The sequence below is a fragment of the Solanum stenotomum genome, chromosome 11, assembly GCF_019186545.1.
Source record: "Solanum stenotomum isolate F172 chromosome 11, ASM1918654v1, whole genome shotgun sequence".
In the NCBI taxonomy this organism is placed as follows: Eukaryota; Viridiplantae; Streptophyta; class Magnoliopsida; order Solanales; family Solanaceae; genus Solanum; species Solanum stenotomum.
In genome coordinates, this window is record NC_064292.1 from 52,288,685 (window position 1) to 52,313,642 (window position 24,958).

The 24,958-nt window shown below is 36.1% G+C and overlaps 4 protein-coding genes across 8 annotated transcripts; 3 read left to right on the forward strand and 1 right to left on the reverse strand.

The window, feature by feature from the left end:
• The first annotated feature begins 1,304 nt into the window (after positions 1-1,304).
• LOC125843951 (serine carboxypeptidase-like) lies at positions 1,305-7,731 on the forward strand. Its single transcript, XM_049523154.1, has 9 exons — positions 1,305-1,737; positions 3,002-3,170; positions 4,139-4,258; positions 5,807-5,950; positions 6,027-6,177; positions 6,369-6,460; positions 6,876-7,134; positions 7,242-7,375; positions 7,483-7,731. The coding sequence occupies exons 1-9, from the start codon at positions 1,421-1,423 to the stop codon at positions 7,609-7,611; spliced, it is 1,515 nt and encodes a 504-aa protein (XP_049379111.1). The 5' UTR covers positions 1,305-1,420; the 3' UTR covers positions 7,612-7,731.
• A 753-nt stretch (positions 7,732-8,484) lies between these two features.
• On the forward strand, positions 8,485-17,747 carry LOC125843953 (U11/U12 small nuclear ribonucleoprotein 31 kDa protein). Of its 4 annotated transcripts, XM_049523156.1 has the most exons (3): positions 8,485-9,433; positions 10,985-11,124; positions 17,730-17,747. In XM_049523156.1, exon 1 carries the CDS (start codon positions 8,520-8,522, stop codon positions 9,333-9,335), a length of 816 nt encoding a protein of 271 aa, XP_049379113.1. In that variant the 5' UTR covers positions 8,485-8,519; the 3' UTR covers positions 9,336-9,433; positions 10,985-11,124; positions 17,730-17,747. The 4 variants fall into 4 exon arrangements, with proteins under 4 accessions (XP_049379113.1, XP_049379112.1, XP_049379114.1 ...); XM_049523155.1 differs by lacking the exon at positions 17,730-17,747 and having other exon boundaries at positions 10,985-11,394; XM_049523157.1 differs by lacking the exon at positions 17,730-17,747 and having other exon boundaries at positions 10,952-11,338.
• On the reverse strand, positions 15,028-16,881 carry LOC125846058 (F-box/kelch-repeat protein At3g23880-like). The gene is made up of 2 exons (XM_049525517.1): positions 16,696-16,881; positions 15,028-16,260 (listed from the first exon to the last, which is right to left on the reverse strand). The coding sequence occupies exons 1-2, from the start codon at positions 16,879-16,881 to the stop codon at positions 15,100-15,102; spliced, it is 1,347 nt and encodes a 448-aa protein (XP_049381474.1). The 3' UTR covers positions 15,028-15,099.
• Positions 17,748-18,931: 1,184 nt separating the features above from the next.
• LOC125845112 (uncharacterized) lies at positions 18,932-24,942 on the forward strand. Of its 2 annotated transcripts, none has more exons than XM_049524530.1 (3): positions 18,932-19,073; positions 20,856-20,910; positions 23,709-24,942. In XM_049524530.1, exons 2-3 carry the CDS (start codon positions 20,903-20,905, stop codon positions 24,502-24,504), a joined length of 804 nt encoding a protein of 267 aa, XP_049380487.1. In that variant the 5' UTR covers positions 18,932-19,073; positions 20,856-20,902; the 3' UTR covers positions 24,505-24,942. The 2 variants fall into 2 exon arrangements, with proteins under 2 accessions (XP_049380487.1, XP_049380488.1); XM_049524531.1 differs by having other exon boundaries at positions 23,712-24,942.
• Positions 24,943-24,958: the final 16 nt, after the last annotated feature.

Below are 24,958 nucleotides of genomic sequence, written 5' to 3' on the forward strand. Positions count from 1 at the left end.
AATTAAATAACTTTTAAGATAAATACAAAATCTAAGCAAAAGTTACTGAATTCATTCGAATCCTAAGCACTACTCTACCTTCGCACATGTGGGGCGTGGGCATGTTGAAGATATAATTAAGTTAAAAAAATGTGTTCTTCCTAACATTTTAAGCTTTTATATGAAATGGTCACAAACTTCAGTAGATTGATACTTAACATCCTCAATTAGAATCTTAATGCTTTCATATTGATCTATCTCCTCTATAATAATACAAATAAATTATTGAATTTTTTTTACTCACCCTTTGATGCAATGAGGAGTAAGCAGAAAAACATCAAGGAGAAAATGTGAGATTTAGCCATCTGAGAAATTTATCAATTAGAGTAATTAAGTGTGGATTATGGTAATCATTGTGTAGCACATTTATAGGAACTAATAATAGTTGTTAATCGGTCCATTTTGTTAATTATGTGCTAAGTTCCAAAATATTAATTTTAAACAACTAATGAATTGAAGACTACTAAGAGAAATTGTATATATGCACTTGTCATTTGGTTGAGTTGTCCGGATGACAATTTATTTTGCATTTTCATTTCAAAATTTGAAAGTTATTTTCGTTTTTTCTAATAAATTTTTAGTTTATAGAATTTAAAATGAGACATCGTTAATGATGTCATACATCGCTTTGGGGTGACTTGGATGAAATGGAGTCTTGTCTCTAGATCTTATGCGATAAAAGATATCATTTAAATTTAACGTAAGTTTTATATGGTGATGGTTAGACGGGATTATCCTTGTTGTATGAGGTAGAGTGTTGGTCAGTCAATAATTCACATGTTCAAAAGATACATGTTGCGGAGATAAGGATGTTGAGATGTATGTGTAAGTCGGACACACTAGCTAGGAGGGACAAAATTAAAAATGCGGCTATCTGGGAGAAGGTGAGAGTAATCTCTGTGGGAGACAAGATGAGGGAAGCAAAACTAAGATGGTCTAGGCATGCATTCCAGTGAAAGAGGTGCGAGAGACTAGCTGTTGAGGGTACATGGAGGGATAGAGGTAGAATGAAAAGATATTAGGGAGAGCTGATTACACAGTTTCATACATAAGGGCATGACTCTAGATAGAAAAGACTCGAGGTCGCGTATTAAGATAAAATATTGTCTTGTATTTCTTCAGTATGTTTTTATTCTTTTACTTGAGTTTAATGCACTTAAATCGCGAGAATTTTTCAAAAATAACCAAATAAAATTGACGTACACCTTCGAAAATAACAACCGTTTTTTTGTAATTTTGTCTAAAATAGAGTGTGGCAGTTTCTTGGAAAGTGTGCACTCTACGTGGACCGTTAGCTCACTCTCCTCTCTCGCACGCAAAACCATATTTTCACAAATATTTATCTGTCACACACAAAACACTTTCCCTTCAAACCCCAAACATGCCGCAAATGAAGCTTCCTCATCATCTTCTTCTTCTTCTCCTTGTTGTTTTTCCTTCATTTTCATTCGCGAAGATTTCAGTATTTCCTTCGAGGTTCGCATCGAAGCAGGCGGGGAAATTGATTCGGGAGCTCAATTTGTTTCCTAAGGAATCAGATAACATTGTCGATCGGGATCCGTTTCAGACCGACGATGAAGGTTCTAGAATCGTTGAGAAGCGATTCTCATTCCCTAATTTGGCAAATTCTAGTGTTTCATTTGAAGATTTGGGGCATCATGCTGGTTATTATAAGATTAAGCATTCTCATGCTGCTAGGTAACTTTTGGAACCCTAGGGTGATTTCTATTATATTATTGTGTGATTTAATATGGAGTTTAAGAAAGTAATTGCGTTGTTTTGTTATGTTATGTTATGTTATGTTATGTTAGGAATAAGATAATGGTGTAAAAGGTGATTTGATATATATATAAAACATCACATTAAAACCTGATTATCATGAATAGATAAATGGATTTGAATAGTTTGTTGATTGTGACAGTTATATTGAGATGATAACAGTCATTTTCAAATATCACAAAATTAAAAATTGTCATGCAAGTTGGAAAATGTTAGGTGGGTTAAAGCCCCACAATAGACGGACGGTCGGCTAATATGGATTTGGATAATCCTTTCCTCATGAGCTAACTTTTGAAGTTGACTTAGGCATCTTTACATGGTATCAGAGTCAGGTTGGGCTTTTGATCCACTCTCCAGTTGGGCCTGAGCGCGAAGGGGGTGTTAGAGTATAGTGCGGTTATATGGATTTGGGTAATTCTCCCTATTAATGAGCTAGATTTTGGGGCTGAGTTAGACCTAGGCGTCATATCCTTACAGGAGAAAAGGAGTACAGTTCTGGTAGCCTAATTCATTTCTTGATGAAGGTGAAATTTGCTTGGATTTCCATGGTTTAGGCATTCAATAAAGGTCTAGTTTTGGGGTTTTTAGGGGTGGGTGGAGGGGGTTACTTTCTCATATGCCCTGCATCGACATGTGTTGGATTGCATTTTGGTCTGTTAGGACTGTAGCAAGTTCCGTGTAGTCTTATGCCCCACACCCTTGTATGAACTCCTTTATTTACCTACTCATTCACTTCACGTTTTGGAAACTCAAATGCAACAGTTGAAAAGGGATCCAAGTAGAGTGAATTGGTATAGACAAATGTATACAACCAAATGCAATTAGTTTGGGATTGAGATTTAGTAGATTAATTGTTTAATGTAGAAATATTTTGCTGTGCTCATATATTTATCTTCAAGTATCAGTGTTAGTAACTTTTGTGGAAAAATGTGTTTACTGTTAGATTGCTAAATAACTACGACTTATTTTTATTAAGACAATTATATTTTAAGACCTTCAGTGTGCTTAGAGATGTACATCAGCTTGTTTCATTGTAATATTTCTCCTTCGTGATTAATTGTTAAAATGTACATCTCCTGGGAAATCCTGCTTTATATCGTCATGTTCTGGTCTATCTTATCAACCAGCTACTTGTTGTTGTGTGGTCTCTTATTTATTGAACTGTGTCATCTTCCATTTGTAGGTTGTTCTATTTCTTCTTTGAATCACGCGGAAGTAAGGATGACCCTGTTGTCATCTGGTTGAGTGGAGGGCCTGGTTGCAGTAGTGAATTGGCCCTTTTCTATGAAAATGGACCTTTTTCTATTTCAAAAAATTTGTCACTTGTGCCGAATGAATATGGGTGGGACAAGGTATTGACTATCTTTGAAAGTAGCTTTTCAGTCTTAGTAGTTTCTTGTCAGTTAACCACTGTATCTTGTGGTGCGTAAAGAAAAAAGCTTGTGCTCAAGCAATAGTTGCAGTTTACCATCAAACTAATAGTTGCAGTTTACCTTCATGCGCTTTATTCAATGGTTCAGCTTGATTGCAATAAGACTTTCTCTTGTTTCCTCTCTGTGATATATGAAAGTTAAGAGTAGTACATAAATCTCCCATGGACGAATGGATTTTGCTCTGCCAATATTGGTGCACTTGCTTTCTCCAGTCAGCTTAATAATTTGTTCATTGTGGAAGTTTCTGTGTGATAGTATCATTTTCTTTTAAACAAAAAGAATAATTGGAAAAGGCAATTAAGAAACTGTTTTGTGGGAAAAAATATTCATAATTTCCATTTTCTTTTTTCGCTGAATAAAAAATGAAATGGCAATTATGAATATGTTGTGAAACAGAACAGTTAATAACATGTCCTTCTCTGGTTCAATATTTTGCATAAACAGACGAATCATCAATATAAAGACATCAGTTCTTGATTCCGCTTACCAAAGCTTCAATAATCTAAGCTTCTGCATATCCTTCTCCAAGAGGGAACCGTGTACATGAAACTAGATCAATGTTGACAAACGTTTTCCTTCTCAAAAAAAAATTACATTTCCCTGATGACATACTTCTGTCTGCTTTCTTCCTTCTACTCTTTGAAATTAAATTGCCTGCATGGCAGTTTGATACTGCAGATAGGAATGTATTTCAGGTTCCACAGGAACTTCAGTTTTGGTGCTGGTGGTTTGAGTTTTGATTGGAACTTGGAATTTGATTGCCAAGTCTTACAGGATGAAATTTTCTGCATGTTTCTTAGATTAAAGTAGTTGGTTCATTTTCGTTATTAGAATTTCCTTTTTGTCCTTTAAGGACACTAATTTATGTCTACATGTTAATTCTGCAGGTATCAAACCTTATCTATGTAGACCAACCTACAGGTACTGGCTTCAGTTACAGTTCTGACAGGCGTGACCTCTGTCACACTGAAACATGTGTTAGCGACGACTTGTATGACTTTATTCAGGTTTGAAAATAAACCCTCAAGACAACTTGGAACCTTTTATTTATATATGCACACACTCCTGTGGAATTCCTCCGTTCAGATCATAGTCTTATGATGACACTATGGCTTCCAAATGTTTTCTTACCTATCAATTCCTGGTTTCATATATGTTATTATAAGGTTTGCTACATTGGGTAATTTATGCTGCTTCTAAAGGATGATAAACATTCCACCTATTCAAAAAAGGGTGATAAACTTTTCTATATTATGGAGAAACTGTACTTGGGGGTAAAATCACAACTTCAGTATCCTGATCACAATCAAACTACCGGGATACAAAGTCACTTGTGACCTTTTTTTGTTAATAAAATTGTTGTCTTAGATAGTGTGCAGACAGAATGATAAACAATTACCAAACACCTGTGATCTTCTTTCAAGAATCCGTTTATGAAACGTTTTCTATCTCACTGAAGTTGTGATATTGACGAATAGACATGAGTCATGATGCTTATTATGGGCAACTATGGGAAGAGTTGGAGAAAAGACTGAAATTAGTAGGAGAATTCTTTAACGATGATATATTTACCATCACCTAGTATGGTCTAATGATGGGTTGCTATGGTGATGTAAGATACCTCTATCTCGCTGCTGACCTGTCTAGAATTGGTTCCGGGTGAAAAATTTAATTACTGGTGATAGTAAGGGTTTTATTGATGTGTCTGAGATCCCTTTTAGATAGCTGCTTGGACTCTTCGAGTGTGCTGTGCTTGTTAGTTCTCTTGTTTGTGTGTTGATCACCAGTCTACGTGTGAGATGCAAAAAGGGGTTACACTGGTGTACAGGGTTTCTCAAAGAGCTCAAAAGGCTCAGTTTCTGAACACTAGTACCCAAGCCTTAAAGAACTAATGACCTCTTACATGTATAGATTATAGGAGAGATGTTATACCCTAGGACTCGAGCCTTACACTGTGCTGATGAGTGAGCCTTATAGGTGTTTGATGCATGTGTTCTGGTCCCAGGCAAAAAAGAGGCAGTATCCAAATGTTTAATGGCAAGAATGTGGTCACCTGCCAGCACATCCTGTCCCTCAACCTTTTTGCAGTATTCAGGAACCTTCTTCATGGAATGGGTTCCTTGTTTTTTACTGGAACTTGCAGCTGTTTGCTTAATTTTCTTTTAGAAGACTTGTTGGTTAGTTATTTCCCTCTTGCATGCTTTTAGTTAGCATGTATTACAGCTTTTAACCCGGAAGTTTTACCAGAACTTGGCCTAACCACCTTTAAGACACTACACAATTACCTATTCGGCCCTTACTCACTGTATTCAGATGAATTCCATGTCGAATATTTTCGTCATTTAATCAGTTGACAACATAGGTTTACAGATTTTAGTGTTTTTTCCTCTACTTGTCTGCTTCTTCAAGTTTTGAATGATTGTTGTGGTTTGATTATTAGTTTCTTCCTTCTTGGTGGAGACAGTCAGACAGTACATTTTTCTAATTTGATGTGCAACAAAGATAATTACAATCCTGACTTTTTTGTGTTGATATGATCATTAATAATGATATAGGCATTCTTTGAGGAGCATCCAGAGCTTGTAAAGAACGATTTCTACATAACCGGAGAATCATATGCTGGGCACTACATTCCTGCTTTTGCTGCAAGAGTACACAAAGGAAATAAGGGTAAAGAAGGAACACATATAAACTTAAAGGTACCACATTTCACCAGCTGTTGTATTTTTATTTCCTTAATCATGTCTCTTGACTTCATTGGATGTATTTGACTAGGGATTTGCCATTGGGAATGGGCTTACAGATCCCAAAATACAATACCCTGCATACACTGACTATGCATTGGACATGGGATTAATTTCGAAGTCTACTCATGATCGTATCAACAAACTAATTCCAGTTTGTGAAGTCGCAGTAAACCTTTGTGGTACATCCTGTTTACTTTCTTTCTTTCCTCCATATCATTTGACTCATTTTGGATTTCCCTGGGATGAAAAAGGGTATAAAGGGGGCTGGGGTATTGTCCCGACATAAATGGATGTTCTTGCACTCACAGCAAATCAATTCTCTGTACTCTGTTTTGCTTCTCAGTTTCTCTGTCTGTTTTCCTTCTTTTAGGCACTGATGGGAAAGTCTCTTGCTTGGCGGCTTATTTTGTTTGCAATTCTATATTCACTGCTGTCCGCGCAAGTGCCGGGGTTGACATCAATGTAAGTTCTTATCCATTTCTGCCATTCATTTTCTACTAATTGTCGTGCTTGTTACACATATTCTGTACTTTGTAGAGAAATAGGTGTGTCAGCAGCCTCACAAAGAGTAGAAATGATCCTAGAAATTTATCTTTTATAAATTGTTGTGAGAGATTTTTATTCCAATAAATAATATAAAGAACTTCTATTGTAATGTTGGCCAAAGATGAATTTAAGTGGAGAAACATGGTATATATTCAATTATTCATACAGCCGACCCCAACTTGTTTGGGATACCAGCATAGTAAACCTTTCACTTCAAGGTGATGTTTTTAATTATTCAGAGGGTTACATTATCCCGCGGACATGCCTTCCAAAGTTGTGAACAAATGACTGGTTAACTATGTTTCTGATAAATTAAGTTTTTGGTCTGCAGCACTATGACATCAGAAAGAAGTGTGTGGGACGACTCTGCTACGACTTCTCAGACATGGAGAAAATGCTGAATCTGCGCTCTGTTAAAAAGGCTCTTGGCGTTGAGGATATAGAGTTTGTCTCGTGTAGTACTACTGTGTACCAGGCAATGCTTATTGACTGGATGAGGAACTCCGAAGTAGGAATTCCAACCTTGCTCGAGGATGGAATAAAGCTGCTTGTGTATGCTGGAGAATATGATCTCATTTGCAACTGGCTTGGTAAGGCATCAGATTATCCTTTAGCTCGATAATGGAAATTTGTTCAGAAAGTTACAGTTTCAAAAATAAATAAATGTTCGGATGTCATAAAATCGTTTCTTTACCAGGTAACTCGAGATGGGTTCAGGCCATGGAATGGAAAGGTCAGAAAGAGTTTGTAGCATCTACCGAAGTCCCCTTTGAAGTTAACGGTTCTGAAGCAGGATTGTTGAGAAGCCACGGGCCTTTAAGTTTCCTCAAGGTGCCTTTCTTTATCGACCCTGCATCCATCTATTAACGACCTTATTTTCATTTTACATATAATGATAAATGTTTGAGCTAAATGTCTTATGGTCAAATGCATAATAGGTTCATGATGCTGGACACATGGTTCCAATGGATCAGCCTCAAGCCGCCTTAGAGATGCTAAAGAGGTGGACTAGAGGCACCCTTTCTCAGCAGACGACTGAACCTGAAAACTTGGTTGCTTCAATATGATCTCTGATTACGCGTTTCATGGTTCTCAGATATCTGTAAATGTTGCTCTATCTTGATATTAGGTGGCCTCTTTGGCAACGACTAAGAATTTCGTGACGTTTGTCCAAACTTTCTTTACCCAGTATATGTTTGAACCAAGCAATGATGAAAACTTTCTGAATCGCATTTGAGACATGATAAACATTTGAAGTCAGAAAGGCATTTTGAAGGCACATTATATGTCTTTTGAGCTAATGTTGTGAATAAATTAATTGTTCATTTACGTTAAATTCACAAATTAAGTTGGATTCGACTATATGAATGATCTAATATTCATTCAATTTGACTCGAGTTTATCGTGTCCTAAGCTAACTTGGGTAGACATTCTTAAATATGTTTTCGTGTGCTCGATAGTTAAAAAGTAGTTCAGATGTGTTTTTTATGCTTCAAGTCTTATTTTTAATCTTTTTACTAGTGTTGTGCTTTTGTTAGTAAGGTTTGAATTGTTTCAACTTTCATGTAATTTTAATATAGTTAACTTTAATACCAATTTAATATTTTTAATTTGGAAGGCTAATCCCACCCATTTTTTCCTACTTGGTGTTTGGTTGCCATGTATTTGGATTCGCTTGGGTAAAGCGATATTGACATGAAAGTTCGACTAAATACACCTAATCAAGGTATTCGAATTCAGGACCTTTTAGTGGATAAAGAAGACTTTGTATATAGGGATTCAAATTTGAGATCTGCGATTTCATGCTTAGGAAGACTCGAACCAAGACCTCTTAATGGAGAAAGAAGACTTTTGTATATAAGGATTCGAATCCGATATAGATTAAATGAAAGAGTACTTATTAGTCATGGATTGGTCCACCCCTTTTATTATGGATTAACTGAAGCTCCTCAGTGGAAAAAAAAAATATTGTAAAATGTCGAGGAAGAGAAAGTACAGCGAAGATGACGACGAAGACGACACCTTTTACTACCGATACTCCTCCGCACCATCACCGGCGCCGTCGTCTTCCGCCACATCCAAAAACGTTTCCACTTCAAAATCCTCTCACGGCGGCGGCGGAAGCAGCGGGAGCGGTGGACTAGCTCCATCAAAGTCAACAGTTTACGTGAGTAATCTCGATTATACCCTGACAAATTCCGACCTCCATACAATCTTCTCCACTTTCGGCAAGGTTGCAAAGGTAACTGTAGTTAAAGATCGGGTCACTCGAAAGAGCCGTGGGGTAGCGTTCATCCTTTTCGTTTCTAGAGAAGATGCAATTAAAGCTGTGAAAGGAATTGACAAAAAAGTCCTGAATGGACGAACCCTAACTGCGTCAATTGCTTCTGATAATGGCCGTGCTGCTGAGTTTATAAGGAAGAAGGTTTATAAGGATAAGAGTAGGTGTTATGAATGTGGGGAAGAAGGGCATTTATCGTATGAGTGTCCGAAGAATTTGCTTGGACCTAGGGAAAGGCCTGAGCCACCGAAGAAAGGGCGGAGGGGTGGTGGTGGAGGAGGAGGAAAGGGGGGTGATGAGGGTAGGGGTGGGGAGTGGGAGGACAACGAGGAAGAGGAGGAGGCGGATGATGAAGGGGGAGCGCGTTTTGATGACGATGATTGGGCTTCTGTAGTGGATAGAGGAGCAGAGGAGAGGTTATTGAAAGGAGATAATGACGAATTCAATAAGCAAGCAAGGAAGGAGAAGAGAAAGGGTTATTTTAGTGATGAGAGTGATGAGGAGGATTGACGTTTTTTTCCTTTTTCGCGGAATTAGATGAGGAAAAATTCGAGCTTTTAAGCTTGTTTCTGAAGTTGAGGAATGATTTTCAATGGTGTTAAATGAAGGTATTTTTTAAAAAACTCATTCCCTCATGTCTAGTGTTTTGGTAATTGTTGAATGTTATTCGATTTCATTGGTGAATATCAATATGATGTGTGATATTGATTGTGGAACTAGATAGTAGTTTGTGTAGAAGAAATATAGAACTTATATAGCTTTAAGTTGGCACAATGTTATTCTTGGTAAAAGTTCCAATTTTTATGAACAATGTAGTTCTTTCGTTGTTGTTTTCGTTATCCCAACTGCTGAGAGTCCTGCTCCAACTAGATGGAATTATGCTATATGTAGGTTTAACTAAATTGTGGTAGCATTATAGAAGTACTCATATGTGGTTTCGGAAAGTAGAGATTACAAGCCAAGTTAGATTTCAATCTCTTTTCTTTTTGCAATCAAAATTGTAACCATGATTCGTTGGATCTGTTTGTAAGCTTATAACTGCATTTACTTCGGAGGTCTTCACACTTTGAACTCTCCTGAAACTGAATTGCTAGAATTCATCTTTTTGCTATAAGGCAGTCCGCAGTCTTCCTTTGATATGTCTTATTGAAGACATCTAGTGGTCTTCTCCAGAGACTTGATGAAAACATTTGAGAATTTCCAAGTCCATTGGGTATGGAGGTGTATATGAATACTCCATTATTTCTTATGTACTTCTCTTGGAAACCATCGTTGACACCAGAATGTCTTTATATAAAGTTTATTACGTTAATGCTTCTTTTAACAGAGTGTTTTCCTCTTAAAGTGAATTAGTCTATCAAGGTGGCCTCTTTTTTGGCTGTCGTGTCATAGAGGGGTTCCTAAATTCGCCAGTATTAGCATGCCCCTGACGTTCCGATGTCCGCCCTCAGCCTTTCTTTGTTAGATAGTGAGAGATAGGTCTATATAAAGATAGAAAAGGAACCACCATCAACTACAGTAACAATTGTGCCTCAATCCCTAAGTGGGTGTGTTTGGCTATATGAATCCTCTATATCCATTTGCAACCAACGTCCGTTTAGCTTTGAAGAGTAGTTACTTTTTCTGCAGCTTGGTAATGCTATAATATAACTATAAGCAGTGGAATTGTGCTCTAAAGTAACATATTTGAATCAACTTACATTGTCACCATTTCTTCATAATTGCAATCCAACAAGACAAGTGGGAACTAACCAAGAAATAAGTTTGTTTTAGTCTGCTTGCTCTTTCTGCATTAAGAGTGTGCCTCGTGACACCAATCTTACGAGAAACAAATTTGCAGAATGTAGTTACTCTCTTGCATTTATAACCAGGTGTTACTTTAATCTAACAGCTCCAATTCTGCAGCAGCGTGCTTAGTGTTGATGTCTTATCTCAACACTCTATCCAGAGATTGCCCCTCATCCTCTTTGCAAATACATGAGCTTAACATACTTCATTTTGCACACTGTTAGTGTACTGTTATTCATACATAGTGTCTTTTCTTCTCAAGTTGTTCGCTTCTCTTTTGCTCGTAAACATGTCTGTTGTCAGTCTTATCTCCCTCGTTCTTCGTCATTTTTGGTCAGGGAATTGGAGGTTGCTAAGATTTTTTATTTCAGAATCGCTGCAAAGTTTACTTCGTTGGAATAGATCAACACTCACCGAGAGCACCATATTCAGGTACTTCAAGCATGTCAATGCAAGCCATTGTATGGCACTCCTGTTTCTTGGTGGATCAACAGGTTGTCTAGTTAGTTAGGTTGTTCTTTACTCGAGGAGGAAAGTTATCGAACGTTGCCTGTAATATCGAACTTACCTGAAAACAAAATGCAAAATTTCATATGCATTGAAGATGTTATGTTACCAATTTCATTGTATCATTAGCTGGTCCAGCTTGATTTCCTTTCTGTAAGGAAATAGATGAAATTGATTTGTCTGACTGAAGCAAGACAGCTCCTGAAACTTGTGTTCACAGAAAAGATATGTGTATATCCTATTCTTTTCAGATTCTACTTGTAAAATTACATCGAGAGTATTGTTTTGGCAACTAACAAAATAGACTAATGTCAGCAAATACAAGACTTTATCTAATTAACTGAAGTACAATTCTTCTCCCTAGTCCAAATTTCAATGAAATAGTACCTTCAAAAAAGCGCTATTAAATAATTGGAATGTTTGAATCGTTTTTTATGTTGAGTGATTTTCAAATCTTGTGATCTTTAATTAAATATACGTGTACCAAAATGTCTTAAAACAAACAAATTGAAAGGGAGAAACAATCATCAGGTCGCAACTATCAAGAAATTTGAGTAATATATATCAAAATACATTATGCTCGCAATTATCAAGAAATTTGAGTAATATATATCAAAGTGCATTACGCTTTTCAAGTTGTAGGCTCTAACTCCTACCTCGACGAGGACTATCAACTCGTTTGTAGTACCTCTCATTTCATTTGAGTTGAATTACATTCATCCTCTCAGGGTGAAAAAAATGGTTAGCTATCTCGAAAAAATTCATATCCTCCATCCGAATTGTCTCAATTATAGCCAACTCCCCCTCCTTTTATCTCTTTTCCTATCGAAAAACTACTTTATAATGTATTGAATCATATTAATTTGTATTATATTATATTATATTATTTTAATGAATATAATATTATAATAAATAGTATCATTTTCCTTCGAAACACACAATCAAACATGAATAATCTAAATAATAAACCTAAAAAAAATATCAATTGCGCGATTGCAGAGATTAATGGAGGAGTTGCCCTCTGGGATTGAGCACTCGTTGCTGGGCGTGTCAAATGTATCAACCATCTTCTATGTGCCAAGGCTGTGTTGTTTCGAATGCCTTCGACACTCTCAACAATCCACTGAACGCTCTGAATCAATGTATGGATAAACTGGGTAGTAGATCTGGTGATACTTTGACTATGTTAAGAACAACTCTAAGGCTGAGTACATACACAATTTGCTTCAGAATCCTCCAAGAAGAGGTATTGTCTTCTTCTCTATTTCAATTGCTTTATTATCAACTTTTTCGATCGTTTGAAACCCTTGTATTTAATTTTGTTAAATTTGATATTGTATTACGAGTATCTAGAATCACTTCTTCTAATTCTTAACCCTAATTTCTTGACTGCATTGCTGTATTCAGTTAGATTTTGTTAGAATTGATGTTGTATTACGACTTAACCCTAATTTCTTGACTGCATTGTTGTATTCAGTTCGGTTTTGTTAGAATTGATGTTGTATTCATTTCTTGACTGGGTTTGGTATGATAACTAACTTCGAGTTCTTTTATTAGGTTTGCTTAGTTGTTTGAGTGGAGCCATGTGTCACAGACTTAGAGTTTTCGCTAAAGCTCTGTGCGGCACTTGACAATTTACTCACGAATCTTTCACGATCTTGTAAGCTCAAGTAAGCCACTAGATCGCTAAGAGAATGCGAAGAAAGACTTAGAATGATTTGAAAAGCTTTGAAAGAAGGCTTTATATTGCTTGGAGGATTGCTTACAACTTTCTTGGATGATTTACAAATGAATACTCCATCTATTTATACTACGACCTAGGGGCTAAAGTGCAATTAAAAACTATTGGGCAAGTCCCTATAATATTTACACTTGGTCTCATTTTAGAATTCTCTACAAATTCTAGAAAGCTTCTAAGTTATTCTAGAGTTTCTTGGAAATTCTCTAGGAGTTCTAGAGTGTTCTACTAACTTCTCCACAACTCTAAATTCTTCTCCCTTATTTCGGTGCCAAATTTGAACTGTGAAGTGGCGGGACATGACACATGACAGGTTCAGAATTTGATGTTGTATTCATTTCTTGACTGGATTTGGTATGATAACTAACTTGGAGTTCTTTTATTAGGTTTGCTTAGTTGCTTGAGTGGAGCCATGACATGGTTCATCCGCACATCTGTTCAAGTTGTAAGAGGACTTTTCAATCAGGCTGCGGATGTAATGCCTAGCAATGGTACTTCATCACAGGCATCCAACTCTGTCTCAATCATTGAGATTCCCTCCACTAGCCATGGATCTGATCCCACCTACCTACCCAGTCACACTCACACACCATCATCATCAGATAGATCTGATCCCGACTACCCAGTCAGACTTCACTCATTCATATTCTGATTACAGTACAAACATAGTACACGGAAAAAACTATACTATATTGTTCAATGTGTATACTTTCAAAACATTAGCTTACAATTGTCATGTACTGAACAAAGGTGGATACTTTCGAAACATTATCTTACAATTGTGTAGACAGAGTGACATTTTTTTGAATACTAGAGGAAGCCTAGTGGAAGGCAATTTTTGTTGTGAAAGTTTGTCTGATGTTTTTTGCCTTGTTCTCTTTTCTTTCTTTTCCATCTTCCTGTCCTTCTTCTCTGCTTTAGCTACCTCCCTCTCCTTTTGGAGCTTTAGAGCACCAGGATAATACGTTGAGAATAGAGGGAGATAGAAGATTAATACCACAAGGATAATGAACAATTAAGATCCCTGAACTTTTATCACATGATGTAGGCACCAAACATGTGTTTGGGTTCACAACATATACATATACTTGTATCAATCAGAATGCAGATTCTCAGTCACCTAGTTCTATTTATCACAACAACCTGGCCCTGGTCTTAAATCCAATAAAGGGATATGGAGAGTGATGCAAACACCCAATGATAGAAATGAACACTTCACATTGTGGACTAATCCTAAAAACAAGTAATTAATTTCACAGACAGAAAGACAAAGCAGGAAAGAAGCATGTCATGGACCCATGTTGAGCAGAGGAAGGCTACAGCTTCAACTAGTAGGTTTCAAAAGGCTTCTCGCGAGTAGCTGATGCAAAAGACAAAGAAGATGTTGAATTACAAGTATGGATCAAACAATTGCTCATGATGTCCAAGACATTCCATGTTTGCAAAAATTTTCAAGAAAAAGGATCATGGCCATCATTCATTGATGTCTGAAAAGTTATTTAAAGCTCAAAATGATAATCTTTTAATAATGTTAGAAGGTGTCAAGGCTCTAAGAAGTAGTTCTTGATGATGATGCAGAGCTTGTAGGCATTGAGAATTATGAATCATGCTTGTTGATTGGTTACTTCCCGATGGAAATTGCATTGTGTTGTTGGAACAAGAGGTGTAGGGAAAACCACCTTAGTCAAGAAAACTTTTCGTGATCCAGTAGTGAGCAAGAAATTTGATCATACTATATGGTTTAATGTTCCGCGGTTTATAAATCTTAAGGAGCTAATGATGAGTTTTATTGATCTACAAAATGACAATACTCGTTGAGCATGGATGATAACATGTTGGCAGAGTTGGTCCAATGATTCTTTGACACATAACAACAGAATCTGCATTTCTTTTTTCAGTCCATCTATCCTATCCTTATGCACTAACAGAATCGATGGACCTGTAGACTACTTATAGGTTACAATAGTGAGGTACTAGCCAATAGAAACGCTCGATCCAACAGAGCCCGGGGACCTTGGGAAAGTTAACGAGACTACGAATGTTAAACCTCGTGAAACTTAGTAATAAGTAAAAGAGAAGACCACACAATGAAGTAGATACTCTGAAAAACTGAAATAAACAAAAGCAAACAGTTTTAGTAATAAATATTGAAACTGGTGAATGAGCAATAGCTAAACTAATAAGAGTAAAGGTTATAACATTTTTTTTTAAAAAAAAGTTCTTCCATCATACATTAAGAAACTAATAAGTAAGTGATTTTGGAGATATCAAACTTTCTGTAAAAGCATGTCCACCTTGAATGGTATCACATCGAGGCCATGATCTAAATGGTCTACTGACCATACTAAATGTGTGCCCTCTAGTTACCCATCGAGGCCATGATCTAAATGGTCTACTGACCGTCCTAAATGTGTGCCCTCTAGTTTCAATATTCAGGCACCAGAATAGCACTTCACCATCCGCAAACCTATGTCTCGGCGCGGCATAAACATACGGAGTATCTTTTACTATAGTTAACAATGGCATCCAAGATTCCTTGACACCATACTCTTTTAATACCCATACCTTAAAAGTACCATTTCCCGTAAAAAAGAGATTAGAATGAACACAAAGCATTCCTTCCAACACAGAAACGCCAACAGTGTCAGGGCCTGCCTTCAAGCTTAATATTTCCTCTGACAAAGGTATCTCTCCGTACACTTCATTTGAAATATTAAACGAAATCACCACAAAATAATTTCTTGAAACCTGGATCCAATGAAATGCCGCATGTATAAATGGCAAAGAATCTGAGGCATAAAACCAACAGCGATTGGCACGAGGATGTTCATCAATACTTCTCCAAGAGCCATCTTTCAACGCGAGAATTTCATTAGGATAATTGGGACCTTCTAGGTTCTGGTGCATATGAATGATCTTATACTCTCCACTGCTTGAGTCATAACCCAAACCAAAACGAGAACGTCCATCCCCGGGACATCCCAGAGGGGGAAGTACTATTGATTCTCTTATGGAGGGGTTCCACAGCAAAATTTTGGCACGATATTTAGCATGAATCTCGATAATAGCTAAGCCATTGTAACAACAGTGGATCAGGCAACTCCTTGGTTTAAGGGTTGAAGGGGAATCAAGTTTAAGTTTTTGTACATCCTTAACCTGTTGAACCGGCGATAAAGGACAACAATATAGGGAGAAGGTAGAATCCTTAGGGCCCCATTGGTAGATAAGAAGCTTTTGGGAATCATGGTCATTCTTGGCACGATTGAGATGCTTCTTTGTAAAATAAGGATCAGATATCAATGTTGTCCAAAATTTGGAAACACATTTGAATCGAACAAGAGACTGCACAGGTAACCTGCTGAGGATGTTGGCAAGTATTTCCTCAGGAAACTGAACCGTGATCTAGATAGAACAAGAAAGACAATTTTTATAAAGTATTCAACATTTGACAAAACGGGTATTCACTAACAAATACTAATAGAATTGAATATGAGAATACAGAGCAATGTACTCAAAAAGGATATAAAAATTACGGAGATAGCATGCATTATTCCTATTTACCAGAAAACACGCACCTACGGGGCGGATCTAGGTGGTGTCCACCCGAACCTCCTCAACAAAAAAATTATACGTAATATTTTTATTGAGACATACAAATTTTGAATCCATGAACACAAGTTCAAGAGTAGAGCTTGAGTTTCCTAATTCAAATTTAAAGACTATATTTTTATTTTTTGAATCAGAATATAAAAACAATAATACCCTGATCCAGAGATTTTTGAATCACAAAATTAGAAAAATAGTATGTTTAATCAACAACAAATAAGATAGATTTACCGAATCATCAACGTCCAGGTGATCAATTGAGGGCGGGTTCTTCTTCCCTAATTTAAGTAAAAAATTGTTGTTGGTTATAAAGGACAATAGAGCAGAAAAGATAAAATTAGCCTTTCCCTTCGTCTTCTGTTTCTTACAAGACGAACTCTCTGCTAATTTTCCATCATTCTTCCTTTTCTGCGCCATCGCAACACTCGATTTGATTTTCTAGGGTATCTATAGATATATGTTAGTAGTAATTCACTGCTGGCGCTTATATTCCTATTTTTATTTCGGTCGGGTCGGGTCGGATTCTTTAACATTCCCAATTTGATTTGGTAAAAAAATATTGCAATATTAAAGTAACATCAACATATTTAATGCTACAAATATTATTGAAATATAATGCAGTTAATTGATAAATTAATATAGAATTTGAAGTTAGACAATAACAAATTCCGATGCTACAAAATATTTTCTTACACCCTCATTCATATTAAACAACACAATTATTTTTTGAAAATTTCCTGAAAATAATTATTCTCTTACTTTATAAACTTTCTTTTTCCTTTGAAAAGAAAGAAAAAAAAAAGTAACACGTTACGTTGATTTTCAAATGGATAATTGGCGCATCAAACATAAAACTTAGGAATTCATGGACAATAATTAGTAATTATTTTTAGTTATTTCCTTTTTCTTTTCTTGACTTTTTCTATTATTATATATAGAAAAGTCTTGAATGGAATGATCAAGGGCAAACATGTCTTTTTCATCTAAATAACATCTAGAGTACGGAATCTATTTGAGCCATAAAGAGATAAAATTGATTCAAATAAATCGCAATTCTAGAAAGTAACTAAAATAACAACGGTCATTAATTTGTTAACGTCTATATTTAAACATAAAACGAAATTGCTTTGATCATTTTATAAAATGTAATTTTTTCTTACATTCACTGAGAGCGTCATATTCAGGTACTTCAAGCATGTCAATGCAAGCCATTGTATGGAACTCTTGTTTCTCGGTGGATCAACAGGTTGACTAGTGTTAGTTAGGTTGTTCTTTACTCGAGGAGGAAAGTTATCGAACGTTGCCTGTAATATCGAACTTACCTAAAAACAAAATGCAAAATTTCTTATGCATTGAAGATGTTATGTTACCAATTTCATTGTATTATTTGCTGGTCCAGCTTGATTTCCTTTCTGTAAGGAAATAGATGATATTGATTTGTCTTGACTGAAGCAAGACAGCTCCTGAAACTTATGTTCGCGGATAAGATTAGTGTATATTCTATTCTTTTCAGATCGTATTTATGAAATTACATCAAGAGTTAATTGTTGTGGCAACTAACAAATGAGACTAATGTCAGCAAAATACACGAAGACTTTATATCTAATTAACTGGAGTACAATTCTTCTCCCTAGTCCAAATTTCAATTAAATGGTACCTTCAAAAAAGGGCTATTAAATAATTGGAATGTTTGAATAATTTTTATGTCGAGTGATTTTCAAATCTTATGATCTTAAATTAAATATTCGTGTACCAAAATGTCTTTAAAACAAACAAATTGAAAAGGAGAAACAATACATCAGGTCGCAATTATTAAGAAATTTGAGTAATATATATCAAACTACATTACGCATTTTAAGTTGTACTCTGCACCTCTTAAGGCTAGAACTCCTACTCAACGAGGACTATTAACTTGTTTGTCGTACCTCTTATTTCGTTCGAGTTGAATTACATTGATCCTCCGAGGGGTGTAAAAATTGGTTAACTATCTCGAAAAAATCCATATCGTCCATCCAAATCATCTCAATTATAGCCAACTCCCCCTCCCTTGTCTCTTCCCTATCGAAAAACTGTTTCATAATGTATTGAATCATATTATATTATTTTAATGAATATAATATTATAATGAATTGTATCGTTTTCCTTTGATACACACAATCAAACATCAATAATCTAAATAATAAACCTAAAAAATAATAATTAGAGTACGAAAGTAAAGTTACTATTAAAAGGTGGATTAAAGAATAAAATATAATACTAATAAATAAAAACAAAATTAAAAAAATGACACGATTACACCAAATCTTTCCTAACATAATATGAATTTTTTCGTTATTTATGTAATGATAAATTTAGTAAATTGAATCCGAGGCGGATTCGGGATTTCGAAAAAATTAAAGGAACAGTAATAAAATAACGACGAAAAAAAGGAAAGAAGGAAAAGTATTTTTTCCTTTTCTATCTTGGTTTGGTTTCAACATCTAAAATATATATAGTACAGACAAAAACCTAATTCTCTTGCCTATAATACTACATTAAATAGCCTTATACAATTGTTGTTGAAACCTATCAACGGGCCGAAGGAAGCTTCAAATTTTCTACTTTGATCTGTAAGTTATTCGATTTTGCATTTGTTCTTTTTTATGTTATAGTACTCACTATGGGTGTTTAAAGGAAGAGATGAACTTTTTTTCTTGTGGGGTGTTCTTTAATTTGCTAATTGATGAAGAATTTAAGCTAAAAATTGGTTTGTGAGAAATGGGTTTTTGTTATATCTTGGTGGGTAGTGGTTGATAATTGATACAGAATTTGAGGTCAAAATTGGTTTTTGAGAAGTGGCTATTGGTTGATTGTTAGCAAATGATAGAGAATTTGAGCTAAAAATGGTTTTTGAGAAGTGTTTTTGTTATATCTTGGTGGGAATTGGTTTATTGTTAGATAAATGATTGAGAATTTGAGCTAAAAATTGGTTTTTGTTATATATTGGTGGGTATTGGTTGATTGTTAGATAATTGATTGAGAATGTGAGCTAAAAATTGGGTTTTGAGAAGTGGGTTTTTGTTATATCTTGGTGTGCCTTGGTTGATTGTTAGCTAATTGATAGTGAATTTGAACTAAAAAGTGGTTTTTGAGAAGTGGGATTCTGTTATATCTAGGTGGATATTGGTTATCAATTGAACACTTGATTTTTTGGGGTACTTTAGAGTTTTCTCGAGGTCAAATAGAATCTTGGTTGGGGAATCTTAGTAGCTCAGTTGGTTGGTTTACCGAACTTTCACCTTGTCGCCTATCGGTGAGGGTTCGATTCCCCATCTGCTAATCCTCTACCTTAATTATTTTTTAAAAAGTTAGAATCTTGGTTTTTCTATTCCTCTTTCAATTTTACAGGCTCTAGATTTGCATTGATAGGAAAAAGAATTTCAAGAATGTAATGTAAAATGATACTCCCTGCAATTCAAATTGTGGTTGGTTTTGACTTTGACATGGAGTTTAAGAAAATAAAGAATTTTTTTGAATTGTGTGGTCTTAAACTAAAGATATGTAGGATGTACTAAAATCCCCTTTCATCTTGTGATTTTAAATGTGTCATGTGGAAAGCGAGAATTAAAGTGTTGCTAAAACAAGGAAAGAGACTTTTTTTTGGAACCGTCTAAAAAGGAAAGTAGGACAAAAAGTGAAACCAAGGGAGTACTATTTTAGAATCAGTAGTGGTTTCCTGAATTTGGAATGTCTTTGTTGTTTAATTAGGTAATGTATATTATTGGGAGAAAGGGAAAACCTTGTATTTAAGGTGTAAACAAAATAGAAAGCCTCTTTTTGGGTTACTTTGCCCTCAGAAAGTTCTCGAAATCGAGAACGATTCTCAGTGTATTACTGTTTTTTTCCAGTGTAGCAGCTTGTAGGCAAAGGCGGATGCAGAGTGCAGATACCGAGCTCATATAAATCTAGTACTTCTCACGCAAAGTATAAATTTATATGTGAATATCCACTAAAATTGCAATGAATAGTGGATATGAACCCATATCTTTAAAAATATAATGAGTATTCAATTCTAAGAACTTAAATTTTGAACCCATAAAGCTTAAATCCTGGATATGCCCCTGCTTATAGGTGAATCTTGAAAACACTGGAACAATAGAATTAACATTGCTGAATCCTATGTTGGTCAGACTCTTCATAAATGTCAGTGCTTGTCGGACCCTTCAAAAGAAGTGCATTTGGATCTGACATGGGTGCGGCAACATTTTTGGAGAGTCCGAGCAACTTAGGCTGAATCAGTGTCCTTGTTGCGTGACGCCTGCAGTATATTTTATCTGCATAGTTTTTGCAAATTTACAAAATGGAGTAAGAATTAAGGATGTTAATTGATGGTTACCTACTTCATTCTGCAGGTTGCATAAATCTCAACTTCAAATTGGCTTATTAGTGGACATGATCTATGTTCAAGTAAGATATTTATATACAGGAAAATTATAAACTATATTCCCTTTTTTTTTTTCTTTTTTTCTTAGGGAAGTGTTTAATTTCATTGAAATTTCTTTCTCTGACCATAACTTGCATCTTATTGGCTACCTGTTATTTCTAATTGTTGTGTCAAGAATGATATGTTCTGAGAAGATAATAAAATAAAATGAAGCTGCAAATCAAATTTATGAAAATCTAAAGAAAAATGTAATGATAACAAACGGAATCATGTCAATTGCTACTCTAGTGGAGTTTCTTACTGGTGATGTATGGAGACTAATTTATGCTCAAAAGGAATGAGCAAGACTGATTACTATTTCTCGGACTGTTAACCGGTTAAACAGTTTTTATCTACACTTCCTTTTTTTGGGGATTCATCCATATTGCTGACATGGTAGTTTACTTCAAAAGGATGTGGCAGGCACTTGTTGTTTCTGAATTTACTGTGTCCAGTTTGATTTTCCAAAGTATGCTATAAACATACTCCTCTCGAGCTATAGAAAAGACAACTGCTTCGGTCTGGTTTGAGGTTATACTTGATCAGGCCTTTTATGGAGTCTAATGCTTTGATGGATTGAAACCTGAAATCCTTTGTATGTTGTGGTAGACTGATGATTTCAACTATATATTTTTCTTCTATATGGTGGGGTTGGGGGCCTTTTTTATCTACTTTGAATTGTTCTCCTTCGAGCCGAAGGTCTATTAAAAGCATCCTCTCTACCCCCAAGTACCCTACCCTCCCCAGACACCACTTTGTGTAATATGTTCTTGTTGTTATATGGTGGGGTTGGGAAGAGCCGAAGAGGCTAATGTTGGTTCTCACTGTAGTTTCTGTTTTCTTTTGTATCTTTGATAAGTTGATTTTTGTTCATTACCCTTCTGGTTCCCGTCATCAGCTTGTTGGGTATGTGATAATCAGAGTCTATTTTCACGTCTTATTAGCAATATCCTCGCGGAAGTGTCTTTACATCAAGTGTAATTCGTTACGTTAATCTGCTAAAGTGGAAACAGAAAAACCCATCTGAGGGTACTTAGCTGATATAACCAAACCATATCTATTGAAGGGGGCATATAAATGCAGCAACTAAAAAGTTGTAAAAACCATGCCTCAGTTAGCATGACTTTTTGTGAAATATGAACAATTATGAGCTTTCTTTGTGAATTTATTATAATGTCTATGCAAGCAGTTCATTCCTTATTTTCAAATCTGTCACTGCCTGTGGTTTTGCTTCGGTATCTTATTATCTTGCTGTTGTTTCTGTTTGTTGCTATTGCCTCTTTTTCACTGTTTGGTCAGCTGAGGGTCTTTTGGAAACAACCTTTTTACCTTCTCAAAGGTAGGGGTAAGGTTTGGATACACGCTACCCTCCTCATATCCCACATGTAGGATTACACTGGATTTGTTGTTGCAAGCTGTTCATTTCTGTTGCTGACCTCTGAGAATCTGTGCCTCATAAATTTCCATTTAGTTCGAGGATTCCTTCCATATCACAACTCCACTGTCAACCTTAGTAGGAAAGAACTTACGGCACTTGACAGACAGCTTGTAATTCAACCCACTACACATTCCATTGGGTTGCTTGGAAGGATGAAGAAGTGGTTACAAATTTACACACACTTATCAATTCTAAGTTGCTCAGACTCGAGTGCAGGTGTCCGATATGGTTGTGAATCTAGAGGACGGATTCTTCATGATCTGAATTTTAAAGTTTGGGGATATGGATCTAGGTATGGATACAAATTCGGGGATTTGGCTAAAACTAATTCAAAAATCTAAAAATAGAGTTATAAAACCTAAATTTAAGAAATATTTCGCGGACAACTTGAGGAGAAAATAGTGATAGGTGGAGAATCTTGAAATGATACTGTTAGAATAGGAATAGGAACAAGAAAAATATATACAAATCCTACTTAGAATAATTTTTTTTTTTTTTTTATAACCGAGAAATCCGTCTGTGACCCGCCCTTTGGACCAATCACAGCCTTCTAAACTCGGTGGATAATGAGCCCGCCCCTCTACCCTTCTCCACTTAAATACCGGGCTTCGCTTTGCATGGTGTGGGGCTTGAACCTGCGACCCGAGCCACAAGTCCTCCACCTTTTGCCACTTTAGCTAAGCCTTGGGGGCGAATAGGAATATAATTAGGAATAGTAAATAGAATTCTACTTGAAAAAGGATTGTATTGTAGTGTCCTAGTTGGAAAAGGAATCTAATGTAGGGTCTATGAATAGGGTCTCAATGTAATAATGTAGATACACAATTCAATAGTATTTTTCTCTTCTACAAGGTTAGTAGGTAGTCGAGCGCTTTGCTTTCCCATTCCCGGATTATTAGTATTAGTCTTTTATTTTCGTAGTCTTAGATTTCTATTTGTTTCTATTGATTCTTTAACATCGATTGTTGTACTTTCTTGTTGTTGTTCCTGCTTGTTGCTATTGTCGTCTTTTTCATCTGTTTTGTGCCGAGGGTCAATCAAAAACAGGCTCTCTACCTTTTCAAGATAGGATAAGATCTAAGATCTGTAGTTACTACAACTGTTTTTGACTATGATTATTGACCTTTTCTGGCAAAAGCTTAGATCCAGAAGCATTTCCTAGCTTTTTACCCGTTGAATTGTTGCCCCTCACGTAGTATATAATTATTAAACCACTAATATTTATCGAAGTGGATGAACCGTCCCTAGAAATCTGGTTAACTTACTCATCATATAGAATACACTCCCCAATTTCTGACTCCTGATTATTTATCTGAACAAACTCTCATTGTTTTCTTGCCCCAGCAGTGATGATGAACCGTTGGCTTTCAAAAAAATGCATGAATTTTCCACAGTGGACGGCTTTGTAGAGATAACTGAATCCTTGGCGGACATGATAAAGTTCATTGCAAATGAGCCCTCTGTTGGGCTTTTCTATATTCAACAGCATTCCCAGAAAGCAGCGCCCAACCTTGTTAATCTCAAAAACAGTATTGAGGAAAAATCCCGTGAAATGGCACTTCACACAGAAGATTCAGATGATTCCATCACCGTGATCAGGTCGATGAAAGAGTGTGGGCTTCCAATTGCTAATGGTATGATCAAAGATCTCAGACATACCCTGGCTGTCATTTCAAAGAAACAACCAAAGAAGGGATTAATTAGCGGACCCAGTTCAAGTTTCCCAGTCGGTATAGCTACCTCTTGGAGTCCCTCCACCTGGGTTCGCAATACTGTTTCAGAAGAGGATGATAAGAGGACAGCTGGATATCTCTCGAATGTTTTTCAGTCCGCAAAACAAAAGGCTAGTAACTTCAAATGGCCTCAGTTAGAGACCGAAGAAACTCAGCCAGCCAAGAGTGAACCATCTTCATCAGACAAGGATGAACCATCTGTGACTCGTACTAATGACGCGCTATTAGCTGCCGATGTGAGCTCTTCATCCTCACTTGGACGGGCCAATAGTGAAGACCAACAAGAACAGGTAAACAAAAGCATGTCCTATGATCAACTGCTGTCTTTAACTGAAAACTTTGATGAATTCAAAGCTGATAAAGAAGCGAAACTAGAAGAGTGGTTGGGAGGGACATTGAAATCATAATGCTGGTCCAGAGAATAAGGAAAGCTGAAGTCCTTTAGCTCGATTGAACTCTTAAACATCGACGATACTTTTCTTATGAAGGAAACTCTCTTCCTGTATCATGATTTATATACTTTATTATACTAGATGAAAAATGTACAAGTGAGAGTTCATTGTATAAGTGGAGTGTGTAAAGTTGTCTCCGTGTGACCTATAGGTTGCTCTGGATAAGCTGTCTACAGCACACCCTTTAGAGGTGCGGCCCTTTCCCCCAGACCCTGCGTGAATACAGGGTACTCAATGCATCGGACTGCCTTTTTTTTTTGTCCTAGTTGTGTTTGTACATTGAGGAATTTATTGTCTGTAAACTGCTTTAGCTTATTATTATTGTGTACTGAATAATCAGTTTCATGGTCCAAATATGAAACCAAATAATACTAAGGGGTCATTTGGTTCGTATTCTAGTTATTTGAAT